Source organism: Vigna unguiculata, chromosome 3 (assembly GCF_037176805.1).
Source record: "Vigna unguiculata cultivar grain cowpea cultivar isolate G323 ecotype 2 chromosome 3, ASM3717680v1, whole genome shotgun sequence".
NCBI classification, from domain to species: Eukaryota; Viridiplantae; Streptophyta; class Magnoliopsida; order Fabales; family Fabaceae; genus Vigna; species Vigna unguiculata.
In genome coordinates, this window is record NC_140794.1 from 39,663,326 (window position 1) to 39,688,868 (window position 25,543).

The 25,543-nt window shown below is 31.1% G+C and overlaps 1 protein-coding gene and 1 long non-coding RNA gene across 2 annotated transcripts; one reads left to right on the plus strand and one right to left on the minus strand.

Annotated features, from left to right (window-relative positions):
* Nucleotides 1-451: 451 nt before the first annotated feature.
* Nucleotides 452-7,482, minus strand: LOC114179781 (protein NRT1/ PTR FAMILY 4.6-like). The gene is made up of 5 exons (XM_028066237.2): nucleotides 7,278-7,482; nucleotides 7,074-7,182; nucleotides 6,767-6,984; nucleotides 1,715-2,146; nucleotides 452-1,622 (listed from the first exon to the last, which is right to left on the minus strand). Exons 1-5 carry the CDS (start codon nucleotides 7,461-7,463, stop codon nucleotides 669-671), a joined length of 1,899 nt encoding a protein of 632 aa, XP_027922038.2. The 5' UTR covers nucleotides 7,464-7,482; the 3' UTR covers nucleotides 452-668.
* An 11,151-nt stretch (nucleotides 7,483-18,633) lies between these two features.
* On the plus strand, nucleotides 18,634-24,074 carry LOC146887837 (uncharacterized). Its single transcript, XR_014993547.1, has 2 exons — nucleotides 18,634-21,482; nucleotides 23,403-24,074. It is a non-coding gene; the product is annotated as an uncharacterized LOC146887837 (long non-coding RNA).
* The last annotated feature ends 1,469 nt before the right edge of the window (nucleotides 24,075-25,543 follow it).

Below are 25,543 nucleotides of genomic sequence, written 5' to 3' on the forward strand. Positions count from 1 at the left end.
GTTAGGTTTACATAGGGGTTTCTTTGGGAAGATACAACACCAATGAGACCTGAACCCAACCACATAAGGCATTGACACACTCTTAACCAAAAACTTTAAGGCAATAAATTGATGGGTCTTTATTCTTATATAGTATTCTACTTTTTCATTTCTAATCAATGTAAGACTTAGACTCACACTTGGATTCCTAATATTGAAACCAATCTATTCATACATTTATTTATATTTTTAGCAAGTCTACTCTACATATTTTTGTATGTCCTTTATATTTTTAAAAAGTCTATTATATATTTCTAGGATGTTTTATCTTTTGTACTTTTCCAAAGTTTACTATTTATATCTTTACGTACATTTTGAATTTTCTAAACCTATAAATCATTTTTCACTGAAATTCTATTCAAAACTTAATTATAAACTTAAAAATATTTATTATTTTTTGTCTTAACCTCAACATATCTTTTAATAAACACACAAAACAAACACCAATTGTACAAGCATGGTTTAAAACTAGTTTAAAATTAAAAATTCATAATAATCCTTCTCTTCCTTCCTTTTTGATTTCTACTCGTTTGCTTGCTAGTGCTAATTAAAGCTACATAACTGGTTTGAGAAGATTTTGATCCATGGCCTTACACATAAACAATTTGAAATGCTCTCCTTCGTTTTCTTCATTCCGTTGCGGTTCCTATCCCTCTATATTTGTATCTGAAGGCCCAAAACAGGTAATGGAAGAAGTTCAGCACGCATAGCACACACAGAAGCCAATAAAACCTGTCAAGGTGATAGTGGTTAAGGTTGGCACCAGATAACCATGGTTTGTGTGAGATGGCACCGGTGACACTGTTTACTATTGACACGATTGCTGAACTTAAGTAGTATCCCACAGCCAAAGAGGCAAAAGCGAGTGATGTGGCCAAAGATCTCATCCTGATTGATGTCTCTGTGAAGAAAAATTCCAGCAACCCAGCAAAGGTGAAAAGATCAGCAGAACCAAGGAACAAGTATTGAAGAGCAACCCATATGAATGAGATGGGTAGTGGTTTAGTTGCATCATCCACAAGTCCTGAGTTTATTGCCACCCTTTTCCTCTTTACTTCAACAACTGCTGCCACTGCCATGGAAATTATAGAGAGGACTAATCCAAATCCAATTCTTTGGAGGTGACTGATTCCCATCTCAGTTTTGGTCAATTTTCTAGCAAAAGGGGCGATGATTAGGTCGTAAACTGGTGCCAGAACCATGATGAAGAGCACTGGGAAAACTGATAACGAGGCCGGTGGCACCTTAAAAGAACCAAGTTTGGTGTTCATAGTTGCAGCTTGTTCAACCGAGAAAGTGTTTAGTTGAGCCAGACAACAGTTTAGCATAATGGTGCAAAAAAATATGGGTAGTGCTTTCAACACTATCTTCACATCCTCCACTTGTTCCACAGTGCATTGCATCGATGAATACTTTGGGTTGCTTTCAACAGCTCTATTGAGAAATTTTAGGGTATTTGTTAGGGCTTCACTCTCCTTGTTTTCATTACGTGGTGGTAGATTACAAGGACTTGAAGTCGTAATCACCACGGCAGTGTCAGAGTTTCTGCTGAAGCAACCATTAAGTGTAGCAGCAACTAATACCTGCTTATCCATGATTAGGACTTAAGATAATTACTGAACATTACTTGGAAAAAAGGAAAAAACATTAATAATTAATAAGAACATTATAGTACCTTGAAAAAGGTTGCAAGGGGACTACCAGAAGGGATCTTGTTCCTATAAGTATGAGAGCCTGCCAAGAAGACAGGGATAGAAACAAAAATGCTTAGGGTAGAGATTCCAAAACCCCATTCCCAACCTTTGTTGTCTGCAAGCCACACTACAAAAGTAGAAGCAAGAAGACCCCCAAAAGACAAGCAGAAGACGAAGTAGTTGAAGAAGGTCGATCTTTGCTTTCTTCCAGATGGGGTAGACTCATCAAATTGCTCAGCACCATGTGCAGGTAATGACCCCTTGATTCCTCCAACTCCGAGAGCCACCAAATAAAGCCCCGCAAATAGCATCGCTGCTTTTCCACCACTCACTTCATGGCATGGGGTGCCTGCCTCACATGCTGCTGGCATCAGTGAACGTTCATGAGCTTGCACAGTAAGCAAAATCAATCCCTGCACACACAAATTGCACCACACCTTCACGATGAACTACTATAATCTAATGTATAAGAAAACTGCAATCTTTATCCACTACATAACAATCTGTTTTTCTATCTTTATCGAGTTAATTCAAATTTTGTACCTAGAGGAAAATTTTATTTACCTCTTCTCCTGAGATCTTGTTAAATTAAATAAGACCTACCTTCATTTTTGTTTTAAAATACAATAATATAAATTAAACTAAATTGTCACTTTATTTAAAAAACGTATTGATTTACCAGTTGATAAAATAAAAAATAATAAAATTTTCTGATAAAATTAAAGAATTTTAGGAGAAAAAAATGAAATAATGAACTTATTATATATTAACAAATTATGCTGTCATACCATGTTAAATTGTGTTACAGAAAATATATTTTAAAGGAGCTAGATAACTATCATTCCGCAAAATTTATAAAAAAAGGTATGTGAATATTATTTTATAACTTATAGTCTGGTTTAAAATAACAAAAAATAAATTTAGTCCTAATAAACTATATATATAGTGTAATGAAAAGATGTTATTCATGAGGAGATTTTAGAAAGCTTTGATCTTAAATTTATAACCCTTGGTATAACTCTTCTAGGGATGGCAACGAGGTAGGGCAGGGACGGGTTTCGCTATCCCATATCCATCCCCACATAAAAAATTCATCCCCATCTCCATACCCAAACCCAACGGGTATCAAACTTTTTTCCCATCCCCATCCCCACCGGGTAACAGGTATAATCTCGTACCCGTACCCGTGTTCTAACTACTTCAATATTAATTTTTATTAAAGAAAAAAAATTATTGTAAAGAAAACATAATATTATGAAATATTCACTATTAGGAGGATTTTCTTCGATGCCAAATACCTTAAAATAAATTATAATTGTTTACATTTTATATTAGAATACCAAATAAAATTTCATGTGAACCAAAATATTTATTAAATTTGCAAACTACAATATTGATGAACTTAGTTGATAAAATTAAAAAATATTTCAAAAAAATATAAAAGGAAAACAAATATTCAAATTAAAATATATTTTAAATGTTTGTTTACTTCAATTTTTTAAATTCTAATGAATCTCTTTTTTATACACTAATAAAAGTTATAATATATCACTTGATCAAAATGACACAAAGAACAAATAATAAAAGGAAAAAAAATATTCAAATTAAAATATATTTTAAATATTTGTTTACTTCAATTTTTTAAACTATAATGAATCTTTTTTATACACTAATAAAAAGTTATAATACATCACTTGATCAAAATGACACAAAGAACAAATAATAAACATAATAATAAAATTTTGACATAGATTTTGTATCTTTTGAACTTCAATATATGTTGGATAGTGACAAAAAAATATTCATAGAAATTACATTAAATTTTTATATTGTAGTAAATAAAAGTTATTTATACAATTAAAGTGAAAAAAATTACAGTATGATTAATAGTGAGTTATAAAATAACAAATAATTAGATAGAATATATCGAAATATTATTCTACATGATGAAAATAAACAATAAATAAAAATATTAAAAAACTAACAAATGTGTGTTTTAGAAATAATTTGAGAGACTATCGAAAGAAATCGCACAAAGGAAATCAAATGTATAATTAAGGTATGATAAAATGAAAAAAAACCTTAGAGAACTAATTATTAAATTATGTTTGAAGTGGTTAAAAATAAATAGAAATATCATTAGTGACCAAAAAATTTGTCATTAAATTACAAATAAATTAGTAATTAAATTGGTCACTAAATCAAGTACCGATTCGATCATTGAATCAGTCACTAATTTAGACAATAAATCAACTACTACCACCAATGACGAAAAACAGTGACTGATATGGGTTACTGACTAAATCAGTCACCATTTCATGTTTTTCTTGTAGTGAATTATCATATACTATTCCTAAATATCATTATATATATATATATATATATATATATATATATATATATATAAAATTTTAACCACTTCAAACAGAATTTAAAGTGAAAAAATTACATTATGATTAATAATGAGTTATAAAATAAAAAATAATTAGATAGAATATATCGAAATTATTCTACATGATGAAAATAAAAATAATAAATAAAAATATTAAAAAACTAACAAATGTGTGTTTTAGAAATAATTTTGCTATCGAAAAAAATCACACAAAGGAAATCAAATGTATAACTAAGGTATGATAAGACGAAAAATATCTTAGAGAACTAAGAAAACTTTTCAAATATCAACATATATACTTAATGGTTGAAAAATAACGAAAATTATTTTAATGAAACAAAAGAGTTCTTCAAATTAAACAAAAATTAATAATAATAATAAGTAAAGAATTTTTTTTATATTACCTTAAATTGAGAGTATAAACATTCTGATGTGAAAGGAAAATTTATAATAAATAAAAATATTAAAAAATAATATAAATATTCAAATGTGAGGCATAATTTTTTTTTTATTAACATACATCATTTTAACATAATTACATAAATGTTATGATAAGATAAAAAATATATTGGAGATGAGAATGAGTTTAATGACAAATGAAATAATTAAAAGAAAAAAAAATAGAAAAAAAAAAATATATATATATATATAGGGGTTACTTGATTAATTGTGAATATTTTAATAATTTAAACGAGAATAAAGATATGGCGGGGACGGGTATTATGGCGGGTATATGTACATCCCCATACCCATCCCCATACCCAACTGAAAAAGTCGGGGATTCCCCATACGCATACGCATACCCATACCCAGTCAATGCGGGGATTTCCCGTCAAAACGGGGACAGGTTTATTTGCCATCTCTAAACTCTTCCCATGGCTATTTTTTTCCTTAATATAATTTAAAATTAATATATTAAATTTATTTAATGGATAAATATTTATAATAATTGAACATACCGAATTTATATTAATTAAATTAAAAATACATGAGTATAACATTATTATTATTATTATTATTATTATTATTAACCAAGAAACAACGCAATTAATTGATAAATATGAAAATAATATAAATATTTTTTATATATTTTCATCAAATGTTTATTTTGAAATCATCAAAAGATATATTACAAATATTAATAAACATTTAATTAGTATTAAAAAAATAATTTATCATAAAAAAGTTATTTATAACAATTATACGACATTAGCTAATGATAAAAAATTAATAATTTGAACACTATTTATTACACTAAAACAAATATACCATATACTATTAAAAATAATAAAATTAAACAGAAATTACAAATCGATACTTTTAGTTTTGTTTTTATTTATTTTTTATTTCATAGGTATGACAATTTGTCCTTTAAAATTACTCTACAATGTTTAAGATTTTGACAAAGTAGCAAGAAATGTAATTAATATTTTGAGTTTTATAAATACACTATTACATTCTTCCTTCTTATAATTATTCATTTACTTCTAAATGTATAGAGTATTGATATTGATTATGACTTGGAAAAATAGTCGTTTTTTATTAAACATGCATAATTTTGTAAATGACCAATTTTTTTCATTAAACATTACATTTAGTATAACAGATTAAAATTCATGAACATAATAAATAAATTAATATTTCACTTGTTTCTTTTATATATCGTTTAATTTGTCTTGAAAACACTATACGTAATATAATCAATTTTATTTTATTTTTCATTTTTTAGCAGTTTCATTTTTACATCATAATAAATAAAGTAAATAAATATGATTTGAAAGAGTAGAAATATAAATGATAAAAAAATTGTTAATGTTATCATAAAAATTGAAAATACATGAACATTTAATAAATACATGAGGTTAAATATTACAATAATTAATAATATCACTAAAGTCATTAACATTCCTCAAATGTTCAGTAATGATTAGAATATGAAAATAAAGCTCATAAATATAATAAATGAATATATATATATATATATATATATATATATATATATAATTATTAATGAATGCATAACTCAAATAATAATTAATAATACCATTAAAATCCACTGACAATCCTGAAATATGTAAAATTGTAATAAATAAAAATGAGAATACAATTATACTCCTTGAATATATAAATAAAAAGGTGAGGATAAAATTTTAATTTAGAAACGACAGAAACAAAACTCAGATCCATTCTGTCCTGCATGTTTTCATCCCAAATGAAACAAGTAACTAGAATCTTATAAATATTTTATTAACAAAATTTATTATTATACATATATATATTTAGAAAACAACTCATACAATAAATACTGTATTTACTTCCAAATCATAGAATAAGGAAAACGGATCTTGGTGGTGGTGGGAATGTGAACATAGGCAATTGAGGAAGTTTTGTACGACCCAGGCAATCCAGCAAAAAGAAAGCAAGTAAAAAGGGAAAGATGGAGAATTTTGTTTTGGAAATGTATTGAAAACTAGGACAATCATACTTTATACTATACTATGATGAGAGTCAAAAATTGAGAGTAATAATACAATTTTCCTAAAAACTAATGAATTCTGGAAAAAGAAAGGGAATAAAAAGAAGAGAAGTAAAAGTTTGAAAAGGAAAAGTAGGTATATGGTATAGTGGAGAGGGTGCATACCAGGAGTTCAAAAACTGCACTAATGAGAAAGGTTTGATAAGTGGAGAAAAAAGCATCAGAGCAGAAACCACCAAGGAGGGTAAGGAGGCAGGCCGTTCCAATGAAATTTGTGACATTGTTTGCAGATCTTGAAGGAGACATGTGCATGCACTTAATCAGGTACAACACCAAATTGCTCGCATTCGCCACAAATGCAAGAGTCTCAAGTATCTCCGCCACTGCACAAACACAAACACACACTTTTTCAAATTAGGGCAACTATGTTCTGTGATTCATATCATGAATCAGAAAAGTCTCAGAGACAAACCCAAAACGAAGGACACTGCAAGCATGCCACCGTGACGGCCCCTGAGAGCAGGTTTGTTCCTCCAGTTTACATACCCTTCCCATTTGGTTCCTTCGTTTTGTTCTACTTCCTGTTCATGAAGTGGAAAGAAACTGTAAATTATAAACTAAAATGAAAAAAAGAAGAAGAGAGAAACAGAAGAGTGAAAGAGAAGCAGAGAGCCACCATGATTCTTTTCTCTTTCTTCCTTTGAGGTTTGAATTTGTGAGAGAGAGAGATAGGGGAGAAGAAGTTATTGGATTTGCAGTGAATGAAAGCTCTGCAATGGCACACACTTATAGCTCCAATGGCAACACACTTAATAGCTGGCAACACACTTGTACTGCACTTCCAAGAATGGTGTTTTTTCATATCGTTTACTACCTTTACACATTTGTGGGAAATTCTTGTTCTTTAATTATTCTTTTTAATTTATATATAACTTTTTTTTATTGTCTCTATTTCTATTCAGTTGGGGTTGATCTCTGAGGGTCATCTTTTTATTAGATTTTGGTTTTATTGTGACGTGGGTGATAAAATTCAAGACTATAATAATTGATGTTTTATTAATGGAAAATTATCTTTTGATAATTTTTCTTTACAAACTTAACAAAGTTTCTAAAAATAAAATTAAAATAGATTAATTTTTTATTTTTTAATTAAAATAAAATAATAAAATAATATTTTTTTTATTTAAATAGGAAAGTTTGTCAAAAACTTTGTTAATAATCATATCTTTATCTTTAAAAAGTTAAACGCGGTAGATGAATTAAAGTTTACATTAATATCGTAGTACAAGTGGACTGAATCTAATTCTAAAAATGCTAAGATTAATTATTACGAAATTTATTTTTATTAAAATTTGGATATAATTCCAAAACATATTTCTCATCCATTTCTTGTTTAACTAAATGTTACACCAGTATTATTTTTTGAAAATTTTCTCGGAAGAATGCTCTCCAGATGAATCCTATGTGTTGGATTAGTTTGGATTGCAGCGAGAATGAAAAGGATAAGAAAGGAGAGGAAAAAGAGAATAAAAAAAGTGAACTAGATTAAATTAAGAGAAAGTAATAAGTAGAAAATGTGTAGTAGATTTAATTAATGTGGCTAAAACAATCATTTTTGTTTGTATTTTAATAATATTATATTAATTATTTAATTTATTATAATAAATTAAAACTTAAATGACGAAAACGGAGATAAATTTTTTATTACCAGTTTTCATTTATTATTTTAATATTATTTTTATTATTTTATGAGTGAAAACATATGCATCTTTAAGTATACAAGTGTTCAAATTTTTTTCCATGATAATAAAAAATAATAAAAATAAAAAATAAATTTTTATTATAATTATAAAAATAAATTTAAATAATTTTTATAATTTTATCGTAGACAACTTTAGATTTTAGATAATTTTTTATTTTAAATAGTTATTTTAATTTAAAAAAAAATAGTTCAATTTTAGAAAAAAAAATGGTCAAATAAAAAAAAGAGTGAAATTAAACATTTAAAATGTAAAATTAGTAAAATAATTAATTTTATTTACAATAAAATTATTTATTTATTTTTTAAAAACTAATAATTACTTTTACATATTTTTTATAAAAATATTCTAATAATTATTTTTTTATTGTTTACAATTATTTTTTAATAAATATAAATTTATTTTATATATTAACTTAAAAATATTATAATATTATTATCTATTAATATAATACCATATTTACATTAAAAACGCTGCATATATGTGTTTATGCCGGTATTACTACGGTGAATCACCAATAATTAAATAATTAATCATGTTTATAATATCTTGGAAAGATGGATGATATTCCTCTTTAAATTCAGGTATAACTATTTTATTTCCATTCCTATCTACTTAGTAAATAATAAATATGCATGACTTATGTTTTAACAAGAAAATCACATTATTATATATGTTGTACATAACAGCAAAAGAACAGATTTTTTAATAAAAAATGAAAAATAAAGAATTAATTTTGTGTAAACAAAATTTTCTTTTATAGAATATTAGTGAGCACGCATAGTTTCTTTCCTATTAAAAAATTGGCTTAAATATACATTTGATCCTTATTTTAGTTGTTTTATTTAATTTGGTTCTAATTTTGTTTTATGTTCAATTAGATCCTCATCGTCAAATTTTGGTCAATTTGATCCTTTGACTAACGGTGTTTAAATAGTTAACATTTTTAACAGTAAATCCCACGTGTTGGCTCCTGGATTTTTTGATTCTTTTAATTCTTTTTATTTTTGATTTATTTTTAAATTTTTTAATTTTTTTTTAATTTCTAAAAAATTGTCCACGTGTCAAATCATCATTATGTCACATGTTAATGTTATCATGTGTCAGCTTGTAGTTGTATTATTATTTTTTATTCAATTTAGTCTCAAAATTCATTATTTTTGTTCAATTCAGTATCTTTATTCGTTATTTTTGTTTAATTTAGTCCCAATTTTTTGTTAAAATGGAACAATTTAATTTTTAAATTGACATTATTATAAGTTATTTTTGAAATTCAATTATAAATTATTATATTTAATTATAAATTGAATATAATTCTTAGACTCCATTGTTAAATAGAATATAATTATTTAAAAATATTATTACAAATTTTAAAAATATATATTAATATTTGTAAAATTGACATTTAAATCTAAAATATTTAATATTTTTATTGCATTTTAGATATTAATATCTAAAATATTTTATATTTAAATGTTAATTTTATAAATATTAGTTTACTTTTCTAAAATATTTTGAATATTTAAAATATTTTTAACTATCAATTTTAAAAGTATTTAGAATATAAGTATTAGAAAAAACCATTTAATAATTATATTCCTATAATATTTTAAATAATTATATTCTGTTTAGCAATTAAATATAAAAATTTTATTCAATTTATAATTAAATTTAATAATTTATAGTTGAATTTAAAAAATAATTAATAAAAATTTTACTTTTAGAAAAAAAAGAGATTAATATAATTTGTATAAAAGATATTAAATTTGGTATCAATTTGAAAGGGACAAAATTGATTGATTTTAATAAAAATTGGAACTAAATTGAACAAGAATAACGAATATATAGGGATTAAATTGAATAAAAAAAATAACACAACCACACGTGCCACTAGCATTGACACGTGACATAATTGTGACTTGACATGTGGACAAGTTTTTTGAAATTAAAAAAATAAAAATAAAATAATTTTTTTTAAAAACTTTAAAATTTAAAAAAAGTTAAAAATTAAGAAAAAAAAAACAGGAGCTGACACGTGGCATGTACTGTTAAAAAACGTTAACTATTTAAACACCCTTAGTAAAAATGACCAAATTGACCAAAATTTGACGAAAATGAGAACTTAATTGAACAAAAAAACGAAAATGAGAACCAAATTGAATAAAAACAACCAAAATAGTGACCAAATGTATATTTAAGTCTAAAAAATAATAAAATTATTATTATAATTATGAAATTAAATTTAAATTTTATTATTTTATTATAAATTGTTTTTATTTATTTTACCTATAATTTCATAATTAAAAAAATAGTTCATGGTCAAATTAAAAAAATGATAAAATCGGTAAAATAATTATTTTATTTGAAGGGAAAATTTAGAAAAGAAGTATATGGATAAAAAAAAATGGAATTTCCCTGATATATAGTTAATTTTAAAAAACTTTATTTAAAAGATAAATTTAAAACAAAAATGTGGACATAAAAAAATAGGACACCTATTTTATGCAGAATGACAAAATATGATGTAGTATTTAGGTGCTAGTTGATTAGGAATTCGATTATTTTATACATAATGAGAAAATCTTATGCAGATATTTATGCTCTAAATGTGAAAGTATGCCTAATTCATTAAAATGTTGAAGAATAGCAACATAAATGGAACAACACAATTTGCATAATTTGTATTTGTAGAAACACTTTTGGTGGTAAAAGATTAATTTTTATGTCATAAGAAATAATGAAGCTCCATGGTAAAATTTGATGGTTAATTGAATCTTCCTTGCAGCAAGATGGATGAAGCACCGAAGGTTGGAGATGTAATAGCAGCGGAAGTTGTTTGGTGAAGGTTCCTAAGAGGTTAGGCCAACTTAGGGAGGATGGTTAGAGGAGACATTTAAGAGAATGTTCTAGCAATTTGTTCTCTCAAAAGTGCAAGTCATGGAGTGATCTCAACATGTATTTGCAATAACAATTCAAGAGTAACCTTACAAAGAGTGTGGAGTCTCTCACTTATAGTAGAGAGCATATCCTAAAATGAAAACCAAATGCAAGACTAAATGGAATGCAAATGCAAGGTGGCCATGTGAAGCACATGTGTCTAGATCTAGATCTAAGATCCACAAAAAATGGATCACATGCCATATGGCATTCCAAACTTTCCTCATTTAACACATTTGCTAAATGTGCAACTCATGGTTAAGGCTAGATGCAAACTTAGTCTAGACTTTTGTAATTGGGCTTGAATGGACCCAATTGCAAACGCTAGATCAATTATGACCCAAAACTACTTCTAGTAATTTTATGATTTATTTTCAAAGCATGGTCTAAATAATTGGTCCAAAAATAAAGTCTAATCTAATCTCTTGACATGTCTTTTGTTATTGGGCCTTTAATTGGGCTTGGGCATTGAGGTGCATGTGGGCCGTGTGATGGGCTTTGACATTAGTCCAAGCTACAAGCCTTGGGGTGGATTCATCATGTCCTAAGAAACATCATAAAAAAGTGTCAAAAGTTGTTTTACTCACATCATTATTGAAGCAGGGAATGATTCAAACTTATCTTTACTTATATGGCCCAAAAAGAATATCACATTGATGATTAGGCTTTTCATAAACCCTGCAAGAACAAGTAAAATACATCTAGGTACCCACTTTGTAGTTGGGTTAGACAAGACACTTGATTTCTTTGATATCCACTTGTATTTACCTTCAGGAACACCACATTTCTTGAAATAACATTTATTTGATGCATGTCCAATCTCACAACAGTAAAAGTGTCCTAACCGTACCACGAACCAAGGGAAACTACACACAATATGCAGTATACGACCATCAGCAACCCTCCTAGCTGCTTACTCTCTACTAAGAATTTCTTTAGTACAACGTAAGCGGCCACCAGCAACCCTCCTAGGCCGCTTATTTTATACTAAGGAATCCCTTAGTACACAGTAAGCGGCCATCACCAATCCTCTTAGGCCGCTTACTCTGTACTAAGGAATCCCTTAGTACACAGTAAGCGACCATCAACAATCCTCTTAGGCTGCTTACTCTATACTAAAGAATCCCTTAATACACAGTAAGTGACCATCAACAATCCTCTTAGGCCGCTTACTCTGTACTATGGAATCCCTTAATACACAGTAAGCGACCATCAACAATCCTCTTAGGCTGCTTACTCTGTACTAAGGAAACTCTTAGTACACAGTAAGCGACCATTAACAATCTTGTTAGGACGCTTACTCTGTACTAAGAAATCCCTTAGTATAGAGTAAGCGACCATCAACAATCCCCTTAGGTCGTTTACTCTGTACTAGGGAATTCCTTAGTATAGAGTAAGCGACCTCACATCTAACCATGACTACTCAAATGACTAAGCGACCAAGAAGTACCCGCCACTCAAACCCACATGACCACTTACTGGATACTGCATACTCAGAATATCGCATAGAGTATGCGGTATCCAGCATTATTGACTCACAATCGCCTACTAATAACTATCAAGGGGTCTCCTAGTAATTTCACCCATTGTCACTATATCCAAAAATAATTAAAAGAGGTATTTGGGCCCAAAAGCCCACTCCAAGTAGGACCCACAAGTAAAAAAAGTATAAATACCACATTGTTCTATGCATTGATTACACATTAAAATATTCTCTGAATCTCTAACATCACCAGTGCTAACTTAAGCATCAAAGTGTCTTTTGCAGGCACCCTTGTGCCGTCTTTGAAGAACCACCAGAGCAAGGAGAAACCAGCCAGCAACCAGATACTAGGACAATTGGGTAGACTTAGGGAGTACGACTTGGTCTCATAAGAACAAAAGGCATACAATGGAAGAAGGTTTGCTCATGTTAATGAATTTTCTAGATTCTAATTGCTTACCTAGTTGATTAGCATGTTCTGCATAACCTATGCCATCTTTGTTTAAAACACTTTGTTGAGAACCTAGGATTACATCTAAATTATTTCTTTCTAGAGTAAATCTAGTAAGTCTACTCATTAGATATTTGATTCTCTCTAATTGTTTGGGACAATTTTCACAATTTATCACACTTTTCTTGCAATTACAACTTTTATGCTTCTTCATATTCTCTAGATCAATTTTTAACTCTTCATTTTCTGCTTCCAGCTGTTTTACTCTATTCTCAAGCCATCTGTTTTCACCTTTATGTCTATTATTATAGTATTGCAATTTTTTAGCTTCTTCATGCAATTCATCATACACATCAAGTAGTTGGTGAAACTTGCTTTCATAACTTTCATCATTGAATTCAAAGTTACTTACACTACTGGCAGAAGATTTTGTATCAGCCATCAAATACAAATTTGTTTCTTCAATTCCTTCTTAAGCTTTCTCTAAGGTTTCCTACATTTCTTTTGCATCCTTACATGTAGAAACTTTGTAGAATTCCTTCATGGTGAGTGTTAAGGAGATGATGTATCTAGCTCTAGCATCATATTGTACTTTTTTGTTCTCATCCTTAGTCCACAAGTTAAAGTCTTTCTTAACCTGCACATTGTTAATGGTATGCATAGGAATATATGGTCCATTTACAATAGCATTCCAAACACCCATGTCAATCAATTCTAAAAATATTTTCATTCTTATTTTCTAGAACAGATATTTTTCTAAAAACATTTGTGAAATATTGGCTGTCTGTCAGGATCTAATCGATTATGTATTTGATTAACCCCAATTGTTGGATCGGGCGCTTACCACTAGGTCAAAAGTTATAGTCGTTAGTCAGAGCGCAACTCTTTCTACTTAAGAGCGTATGAGCTCAAGCACCATGATTCGATTGTGACTCGGCCGATGTGGCCTCCACCACGGGACAATCGATGTCACCCTCAACAATTACCCGCTGGGAATCAAACTCATGACTTTGGCACTTACCACTAGACCAAAAATTATAGCCGTTAGTCAAGGTACAATTCTTTCTACTTAAGAGCGTATGAGCTCAAACGCTCTTCGTATGGATAAAATAATTATTCTAATTAAAAAAATAATAATTTGAAAGATAAATTTGGAAAAGAAGTGTAGACATCACAAATAGAAATGTAGTTTATATATCCTTTATTTTTTTAAATTTTCTCGGAAGAATGCTCTCGAGGTGAATCCTATGTGTTGGATTAGTTTGGATTGCACCGAGAATGAGAACGGCAAGAAAGGAGGAAGAAAAAGAGAATAAAAAAAAGTGAAATAAATTACATTAAGAAAAAGTAATAAGTAGAAAATGTGTAGTAGATTTAGTTAATGTGGCTAAAACAATCAATTTTTATTTGTATTTTAATAATATTATATTAATTATTTAATTTATTATAATAAATTAAAACTTAAATGACGAAAACGGAGATAAATTTTTTATTACCAGTTTTCATTTATTATTTTAACGAGTGAAAACATGTGCATCTTTAAGTATACAAGTGTTCAAATTTTTTTCAATGATAATAAAAAATTAAAAATTAAAAATAAATTTTTATTATAAAAATAAAAATAAATTTACTTTATATGTTAACTTAAAAATATTATAATATTATTATCTATTTATATATATATATATATATATATATATATATATATATATATATATATATATATATATATATATATATATATATATATATATATATATATATATATATATATAATATGTTACATACAAATGTTGCATCTGGTTTATGTAATATTACTATGGTGAATCACCAACATTATAGATAGTTAAACAAAATTAATGATGTTTATAATATCTTGGAAAGATGGATGATATTCTTCTTTAAATTGAGGTATAACTATTTCATTTCCATTTCTATCTAGTTAGTAAAAAGTAAAGAATAAATATGCATGACTTATTTTTTAACAAGAAAATCGCATTATTATATATGTTATATAGAACAGCAAAAGAACAAATCTTTTAATAAAGACATGGATAATTTAGAATTAATTTTGTGAAAACAAAATTTTCTTTTATAGAATATTAGTGCACTCGCGCAGTTTTTTTAATATTAAAAAATAATAAAATTATTATATAGTTATGAAATTAAATATAAATGTAATAATTTTATTATAAATAGTTTTTATTTATTTTACATATAATTTTATAATTAAAAAAATAGTCCAGTTTAAAAAACGGTCAAATTAAAAGCGGTTAAATTAAAAAAATATATAATCGGTAAAATAATTATTTTATTTTAAAAAACTTTTGAAACGGAAAATTTAGAAAAAAAATATATGGATAAAAAAGTTGAAATTCTTTTTATATATAGTTAATTTTAATTTTTTTTTACCAAAAATAGAAATTCATATATATATATATATATATATATATATATATTTATTTATTTTGATAGGTACAAGGCAATAAAGTAAAAAATAAAAGAGAAAAAAAAAATAAACGACATGAAGAATTTAACGTAGTTCGACGTACAATGTGTATGCTTATGTCTACAACTACGTAGGAAGTGTTTTTATTTTTTGGTGTGTATCAAGCTTTACAAAGCGTATCTTATTAAGCGATATGGGACTAAATCAAAATCATAATACTAACAATTCTCCACTTGGGATTTGATTTACATTACTACCTAGTGTAGTGCCTTCATCATCAATTTTCTTAAAGGCAAGTTGAGGTAATGCAAAGTCTCAACTTAGTTGTTGTGACAGTCTTGGTCAACATATCAGCTGAATTCTTTGCACCTAGAATCTTCAACAAAAACAAGTCTCCATCATTTATCAAGTTTATGACAAAATGATACGTCAATTCAATGTGCTTGCATCTTGAATGAAGAATTGGATTGTTAGCAAGACAAATAGCACTTTGACTATCACTGAACAATGAAGAGTCATCTTACTTATTTCCTAATTTTTTTAGAAGATTCTTCAACCATATCATCTCTTTTGTTGCTTCTAAGATAGCTACATACTCAGCTTCAGTAGTTGAGAGGGAGACTTTTCCTTAAAGTTTGGACTTCCAACTGATAGTTGTACCACCCAATGTAAAAATGTAACATGTTATGTTCTTTCTACCATCCAAATCACCTCCCAAATCTATATCAGAAAACCCTTGTAAAGTGAGAGTACTTATTCTAAAAGACAAATGCATCTTTGAAGTGCCCTTCAAATATCTCAATATCCACTTCACGCCTTCCTAATGCTCCTTTCCGGGATTTGATAGAATCTTACTCACAACTCCCACTACATGTGTTATGTCAGGTCTGGTGCAAACCATAACATACATCAAGCTCCCTACTGAAGATGCATATAACACTTTAGACATGTGACTTTCTTCTTCCTCTATATGAGAAGATTGCCTTTTTGAAAACTTTAAGTTAGTTCCCAAAGGTGTATTCCTAGTTTTAGCATTTTCAACATTAAACCTGCTAAGCAATTTTTCTATATATTTTTCCTAAAATAAATTTAGAATACCTTAAGATCTATCCCTAGAGTTTCTCATACCAAGAATTTGCAAAACCTTCTTTCCTTTCGGTAACTTGGTTAAAGACATGTTTTATTCTTCTGAAGAGACTTTATCTCATCTTCAATTGCTAGCTCCCACTTAATAGATTCATCTCCCTGCATAGCCTCAGCAAAATGCTTTGCCTCACCAGCATCCGTCAACAACAAGTAATGCAATGAACGAGAATACCTTTGTGGTGCTACAATTGTTCAACTAGATCTTCTAATTAGGACTTCAGGAGTTGTTGTCTCTATTATTTGTTCAGGTTCTGAGTTAGGCTCTGACTCAGGCTCTGTTTCTCTATTCCGCCTTCTGTTGACTACATCACTTTCTGAAATTTCTTCTAATGATACATGTTCTGGCTGTATATTTGCATTTGCAAATTCTGCAATCCTGTCTTTATAGAATATGTTTTCATTAAAAGTAACATTTCTACTTTTGATAATTTTCTTGTTTTGGTCATCCCAAAACCTGTAGCCATACATGTCAAATCCATAACCAATGAAATAACATCGTTTTGCTTGAGGGTCTAGTTTATCTCTACTATTAGAGTTTGACAAAATATATGAAGCACAACCAAAAACTTTCATATGTGAAAGGTTTACCTCATTTCTAGATCATACTTCTTAAGGTAATTGATAGTCTAAAGGAATTGATGGTCCTCTGTTTATGAGATAGGTTGTTATGCTTATTGCATCTGTCCAAAATACCTTGGGTAATCCCTACTGGATTCTTATACATCTTGCTCTCTCATTTAAGGTTTTGTTCATTCTTTCTGCAACACCGTTTTGTTCTGGTATTCCTAGAACCGTCTTGATCATCCTGATCTCGTTCTCTGAACAAAACTCCTTGAATTGACTACTGTCATATTCTCCATCATTATCAGACTTCAAACATTTAACCTTTAAACCTGTTTGAGTCTTAACATCCCTTTTCCACCCTTTTAAACACAGAAAACACATCAGATTTATTTTTTTAAAAATAAATCCATACCTTTCTTGTTGAGTCATAAATGAAGGTTATATAATATTGTGAACGTCCAAGGGACTTCACTGGAGCTAGCCCCCAAACATTTGTATGCACTAGTTATAGTCTTTCAACTTTAGACGACTTACTTGTTTTGGAGAAGCTAACATTTTTCTGCTTTCCAAAGATACAATGTTCGCAAGGTCCAACATCAACATGCTTCAAGTTAGGTATTTTAGCTTTTGAGACTGTAAGACCTGTCAAATTTAATTAATTAAATAATTAATTAATTAATAAATGCGGGTAATGGGAGCCTTTATGGCATTTAATTCTAACATGTATGACATGGAAAAGTACTAGTTCAAATGGTTGAGAGTACTTAATTATTTGAGAGTACTTAATTATTTGAGAGAACTTGGGTTCAGGTCCTAAGTATGCCCTTTATGTGCTATTTGATTTATAATTATTTTAATAATGTAGTATAGAAGAACAATTGGAGAGAATTAAAGCAAGCCTGATGTGATCCCAATAAGGCTTATAGCATTGGGCCAACGCCTAAGCCTACTCTTTTTAATTTCTTTTATCTTCTTTTATTTTAATTAAATAAAACTTGTTCTAATTGGGTTTGTTTGCTAAATGCAGCCTTTTATTCCTAAGCTGCCATTTGATATTGGGCTTGTTGCCCAATCCAGCACCCCAATGCGGACAACAAGTTCGGCCAATCCACGAGTGCGGCCATTTTGTCACGCACCACCATTTAACATACTTGCTGCCATTAAGTGATGCACGGTACTTCAACATCATATCTACTGATGAGCTTCAAAACACGGACAGGCTCCAAGCATCAGTGTCAATTGGGCCTGCGTGTAGCAGCCCAATTTCATTAAGAAGCGATCATGCAGATCCAGCCACACGCGCAACCCCTTTGGTCCATACACACTCCTAGGGTTTCTCGGCCAACGCTCTTCCTCCGTCTTGACTTAGGGATCGTGTCTCACAGCCATATCTTCTTGGCCTCACGCGTTCCATTCATCCTTATGGCTAGGGTTTCTCGCACACACAACAGCCCATTGCCGTCAACACACAGCAACACATCAACCTTTTTCCTATTTTCTCTGTTAGGGTTTGTTAGAGTCATCCAAACCCTCACGTATTCCATCTGCAACTTTAAGTTTTGTTGTTCACGGCAGCTTTGCCGTTAGTTTTCTCTCCCGTTGCTTTTGGCTGCCCTTCAACTATAAAAGGTGCAGGTCGTTTCTTTGTAAGACAGCTTTGATGAATGATAGTTTGGTTGAGAGTACTCCCACCTTTCGTCTCTGCTCCGATCCTAACCCTAGATTAGGTTTTTACCTCTTAGGGTTTCCGAAACCAATGAGATTCGAGCCTCAACACTATACACGAACCATTCCGCTGCGTTTCCCTCGCTCTAAGCGAGAATCAATCGGTGGAACGCCGATTGGGAGAGCTTTTCCGGTGAAGACCGCGACGAAGGAGCCTCATCAAGTGGTATTCAGAGCCACTCGTTTCTCGGAGTATCGCAAGATAAGTATTCGTACCTTATCTCTGTTATTTCTTCTTCTCTGTTTGATTCCCGTCTTGTTCATGTATTGATTGCGTCTTTGATTTACTGTGTGAAATCTGTGTTAAAATTTTTTCGTGTTGAAATTGATTCAAAATACTTGTTCTGATTGTCTTGGATCAATTCTGATTAATGCACTGTCATAAGCTTCCTAATTTGCCGATTCAAATGCATGTCAATTAGGTTTTTCAATTTTTTTTTACCTAGCTTTAAATTGTATAATCTCGTGGTTTTGTCTTAGTTTTTGATAATTCGTTTTATATGTCCTCAACTCTATAGATGTTGTCCCTGTTTTGTGTTTTGTTCATTGATTCGTATCTCTTTCAGTTCCTTTTTTGTGTTTAAATCATTAGTTTCTGTTAGTGTATGTTTTGTTGAATTCTGATTTGTTCTTAGATCATGAACAAATAATCTGCAAATCCTGTTTCTATGTGTTTTCTGCTGCCAATTTATTTGTTTCTAAGCTGTCTCTTGATTCAATTTGATGTTCGTCTGATATTGAACTAAGTGATGGCCAATGATTGTTGCTACCAAACTGCATCTGAGTTATTCAAATCTGGATGTGTTCAGAGTACTCATGAGGTTCTGGTTTAGCTGAAAGCATAGGCTATGTTAGCACCTTGTTTTTGTGCATTCTGGTTTCTTGAATCAGTGCCTGGCCAGTTAGTCGCTTTTGGAGCAGTTTTATAAATATTTTCACAGTATCTGCTACTTGATTCCAGTTTAAAACTACCTCTATTTTTCGTTTGTTTGCTATATCACTATTCTTGTCTCTGTAATTAGCCTAGTGTCTGGTGTTTTTGACATGTTTCTGCAACTTCATTTTTGCCTTGATTGTATTGGCAAATTTATTCATTTGGATCACATATGTGTGCACTGATCGTGGCCTTAGTTGTGAGTTTTCCAGATTGATTTCTTTGTTTCTCTGCAGTAGCTACTCTGTGCTGCTATGATTCTCGTAGTCTATGACTACTTTGGCCAACAACATCAGTGTTTTAAAAATCTGTTGCATCTGTCTGTGTTATTACACTATTGACCTTGTTTAGTGCAGTCCATTGTTTGGTCTGGATTTGCTTTGCAGCTGCTGTTTTGTCAGCTTATTGATATTAAAACTGCTTTAGTTTTTCTGTTTGTCTGGTCCAATTCAATGCAGTAGTGGTATCAAGTTTCATTTACTTTTGAGTGCCTCTGTTATGGCCTGATTCATTACTTGATTCCACAATTCTGGTGTTCTTGCGTTGAGTTGCTGTTACTTTCTATAATTCCACATGTTTAGATTTTGAGATTGTCAAATGACATACACTGCTGCACCTTCTGTAATCTATGTTGATGATTGATTCAAATCTGCTGCATATTGATTTTGTTTTGTTCTGCTTAGCTGAGTCTTTTTCTATTTGTCCTTGTGTGTGTCTTTCAAATTGTTTTTGAGTTGGATCCTTGCAGTCTGCCATGTGCATTTGTTCATTGATTTGGTGGTAGAATTTTGATACTGTTGTGCACTGTTCTACACGTTTTTGAGAGCTGAAAAGAAAAAGAAAAAGAAGTCCAATGCAAAGAAAAAGATTATGATAAAAAAAAAGAGCATCTGAAAGATATTGTTTTAGTCTTTATTGAATTTGAGAACATTATTTGTTTTAGCAAAATACAAGTTGTCTTGTACAGTTCACAAAGTGCCTACTACTCTGTTCAATTTCATGTGCACATGCTCTTGATTCAACTTGTTTTGACTCTTTGTTTGAGTTTGGTTTTATTCATCTTATTCTAGACACATTCCATAGGATCCTTTTGTATGCCACCTTTAATTCTTAACTTGTTTCTTGTTTGTCTTCTTGGATTATTCCATTCAGTTTGTCATTTAATCTATCACTTGATGTTGTCCACTTCTTCCATTTGAGCTTTTATTGCTTTCTGCTTTGTTATTCTTATGTGGAAGATTGTGCATGCTCTTGGTTCACTTTGCTTCCAACTCACTGTTTTGGACATCCTTGTAGGTAAAGCCTCTTCTTGAAGGTGGAATGGTGAGTGAACCTGTTGGGAGGTACACTGCCGAGGGAACACAGGAGTGAGCTGGGACTTGAGACCTCACATTGATGTTGGAAAGAGTGCACCACGAGGGGATACAAAAGAGTGAGCTGGGAAATTTGTGTAACATAGCATAACATAGCTTCCTTTCGTCTTTTGCTGTTTTGATGTCACGAACTTTGTGTAAATTCTTTTTCAGTTTTATGTTTTTATTTGCTTCATTTGGCTTAGGTGGGAAAATGCTTTTGAGCAATCCCATCCTTAGCAAATTTGTAATAGTTTTAAACGTGTAGTATGAGATTCAAGGGGTTCCAAAGGCCACTTGTATCTTCACTTAGGTTTTTCGTCTAGTTTAAGTTTTTTTTTCGCCTTTATGTTTTCTGTTTTATGCTTTAATGTCCAGGTTTTATGTGTCTGCCATTTCTGTTTTAGGTCACCGTGATATCTAGGTGCCATTTGTTTTACACCTAGTTGACCTTCTTTTGGTCTTTAAGTTTTAGCTCTGTTCACACACTTTGTCAATTTGTTTTTCACATAATCTGCTTCATTTGTATTTTTATTGAGAAATTTTGTGAAAGCATTTTAGAGATCTCTGGCTAGGAAAGGCTTGGTTCCTAAGCTTGTCCATGTGACTCACCTCCTTTTCCTGGGAGTATCTCTAGAACTCTTTTTCACTACTTTCTCTTTAGAAATTCATCAATTTTGTGAAAAATTGTTTTTGTCAAAAGTGTTTCAAAATGAGTTTTTCTTTTTCTAACCGTATGCATATAGATAGGCATAATAGTGTGCATTTAGGTAGGCATAATGGTAGTCATGAGTTGCATCAAACCATTCATAGTGACATTCCTTTCTTTGGGGAAGATATAGGACCAATATCATTTAAAGATTGGATGTGGGATACTGAAAAATTGGTGCAACCTTTGTTTAGTAAATATAGTCATATAGACATTCTTAGGCATGTTACATCTAGATTTGTAGGACGTGCATTTGATTGGTGGCAAGAGAGGCAATATCTAGTGAAAAAGGGGAGAACATCATGCATCAATACATTTTATGAATTAAAAACATGCATGTGGAAACATTTCATACCCCCTTCATTTAGGATCACTAAAGCACAACAAGTTAGGATAGAAGACTTTATTGACATTGGGGATGCATTCATCCAAAACATTGATAAGTTTTCTAGACTAGAAAAATATTTCAAGCACAATTTAGACTTGCTCTTGAGTGAACAAGAGAAAAGACAGATAAATGAGAAGAAAAAAAGAGAGGAAGAAGAAAAGGCTAAAGAGAAGAGTCTAAGAAAAGCAAAAGAAGAGAATGAGAGAAAAGAATTAGAGGAAAGAGAGAAAATAAAACAAGAGAGCAATCTTGCAAAACAATCACAAGTGGTAGAGTTAAAGTGTATTTCAAAAGAGCGAACAGAACTCTGTGTTAGGGATTTGGTGATCAATTCTTCACCAATTCCTTACATGAAGATCCCATTTTCAAAGGGCGTTTTCCCATCTTTAACCTCTACTCACTTTTCCATTAAATCTTTTGTTTTGTTTTCTTTTCAAAATTTTTGTTCTCCATCTCATTTCTTTATTTCATCCTCCTCAAATTGTTTTGCCAAAACACACTTTGATATTAAAATTCTTTTCAAAAATCATCTTAGTCAAAGTGTGAAACATTTCTTTTGTGAAGTGGGCTTAATACCATCTTTTTCAATCTCCAAAGGCCCATTTTCACAAATTTTCCATCCAATTTTACTGCATGGTCTTTATGATTTTAATTCTATTTTATTTGATGACTATTGCAGATTTATTTTTGATCCTGGTGGTACTATTATTTTGGTTGCTGTGAGCCTTTAATAACCCTCTAGATCTGAGGACAGATCCTTTTCAAGGGGGAGTGGATGATGTGATCCCAATAAGGCTTATAACATTAGGCCAACGCCTAGGCCTATTCTTTTTAATTTCTTTTATTTTCTTTTATTTTAATTAAATAAAACTTGTTCTAATTGGGTTTGTTTGCTAAATGCAGCCTTTTATTCCTAAGCTGCCATTTGATATTGGGCCTGCGGCCCAATCCAGCACCCCAATGCGGACAACAGGTTCGGCCAATCCACGAGTGCAGCCATTTTGTCACGCACCACCATTTAACATACTTGCTGCCATTAAGTGATGCACGCGTACTTCAGCATCAGGTCTACTGATGAGCTTCAAAACACGGACAGGCTCCAAGCATCAGCGTCAATTGGGCCTGCGTGTAGCAGCCCAATTTCATTAAGAAGCGATCATGCAGATCCAGCCACACGCGCAACCCCTTTGGTCCATACACACTCCTAGGGTTTCTCGGCCAACGCTCTTCCTCCGTCTTGACTTAGGGATCGCGTCTCACAGCCATATCTTCTTGGCCTCACGCGTTCCGTTCATCCTTATGGCTAGGGTTTCTCGCACACACAACAGCCCATTGCCGTCAACACACAGCAACACATCAACCTTTTTCCTATTTTCTCTGTTAGGGTTTGTTAGAGTCATCCAAACCCTCACGTATTCCATCTGCAACTTTAAGTTTTGTTGTTCACAGCAGCTTTGCCGTTAGTTTTCTCTCCCGTTGCTTTTTGCTACCCTTCAACTATAAAAGGTGCAGGTCGTTTCTTTGTAAGACAGCTTTGATGAATGATAGTTTGGTTGAGAGTACTCCCACCTTTCATCTCTGCTCCGATCCTAACCCTAGATTAGGTTTTTACCTCTTAGGGTTTCCGAAACCAGTGAGATTCGAGCCTCAACACTATACACGAACCATTCCGCTGCGTTTCCCTCGCTCTAAGAGAGAATCAATCGGTGGAACGCCGATTGGGAGAGCTTTTCCGGTGAAGACCGCGAAGGAGGAGCCTCATCAAAGCCATTGGAAGCAAGTGAGAAGCAAATATTAATCAAGTTTAAGCAAGGAGTTCCAAGTGCATTTTTCCAGAAATTTTCTGGCGGACGATGAATCGCCGTCAGGCGACACATCTCTTTTGTGTTGAAAACTAGGTTCCTGAAGAAGAATTGCCTGGCGGTATATCCCTGGCTGCCAAGCGACACATGGTTATAACCTAGATTCTAGGTTTTTGGTTGAACTGCCTGACGGTGATGAACTACTGCCAGGCAACGTGGGCTATTTTGGCTCGATTTATGGGGCTTCTGGGTTTTAGGATGATGCTGATTGGAGGGGAAGGAAGTCCTAATCAATGTAAATGATCAGACTTTATCCATCATTAAATTCCATGTGATTGGGGGTGAATTGGGACGAAAATCGTATGAACATTATTTTAGCGTTGATGGTTTGGGGAATTATTATAGGGGCACTAATTTGAGTGGAAAATGTGAATGAATTTCATATATGGTAAGCTTTAGGGATGAACGGTAATTCTAAAACACTAGAGTGTAGCCTATAAAGTCCTAAATTGATTAAAACCAGTGTTATTGGGGATGGGTTAAGGTTCGCAAGTGTAGGGAGAATGATGGGGTTCCGGGAATAGCAAGAACCGCCTGGTGGCACCTTGTTTGCTGTCAGACGCCATACCAGAACAGTGGCCATTTTAGGTGTTGACGTGTAGTGCAGATGAGAAGTGTTAACCTAGGTCATTTGGAGAGTTAGACATGGGCTTGGGTTTATGTTGAAGTAAAAATTTATTTATATGATAGAACTTTAATCTCTTAGATAGGGTTCAATGAAGGAAAGGGAATGTATATTGGCATGTCCTAATGTAAGGGTTGAAGTGTGAGGAGAAATGGTTTAGTGGTAAATATAATATAGTGACTTATGAACTATGTTTATGAATAACGTTTGGTGTGGAAATAGGATGTAGATCTTGGGATTGATATGGAGTGCCTATTTGGCCAAAAGGAGAGTCAACATGGTAAAATGGGTGTATTGCAATAATAAATTTAAAAGGATGAGTTAGTACTACTAAACCAGGTTGAATTAAGGATTTACACCAAAATGCAATGAGGGCTAATGGACATTATGAGTTTGAATTCATACATGGAACTACATGGAACTAATAAATTGTATATGAGCCGAAGGGGATGATAGAGAGCCAACTCAATTAAGTCAATGAATTCTGGGTGAGTGTTAAGGTAGTACCAGAGTTGGCAAACTGTGCAAGTTGGTACAAATCCAGTGAGCTCGTTGTA

Bases quoted from the DNA above. Each gene is read 5' to 3' on its own strand.
- LOC114179781 (XM_028066237.2), bottom strand. From the start codon at position 7,463: ATGAAAAAACACCATTCTTGGAAGTGCAGTACAAGTGTGTTGCCAGCT. The intron at 2,147-6,766 runs GTATGCACCCTC...TTGTGTGTGCAG, and splicing joins GTGCAGTTTTTGAACTCCTG to GGATTGATTTTGCTTACTGT. The intron at 1,623-1,714 runs GTACTATAATGT...ATGGATAAGCAG, and splicing joins CCCTTGCAACCTTTTTCAAG to GTATTAGTTGCTGCTACACT.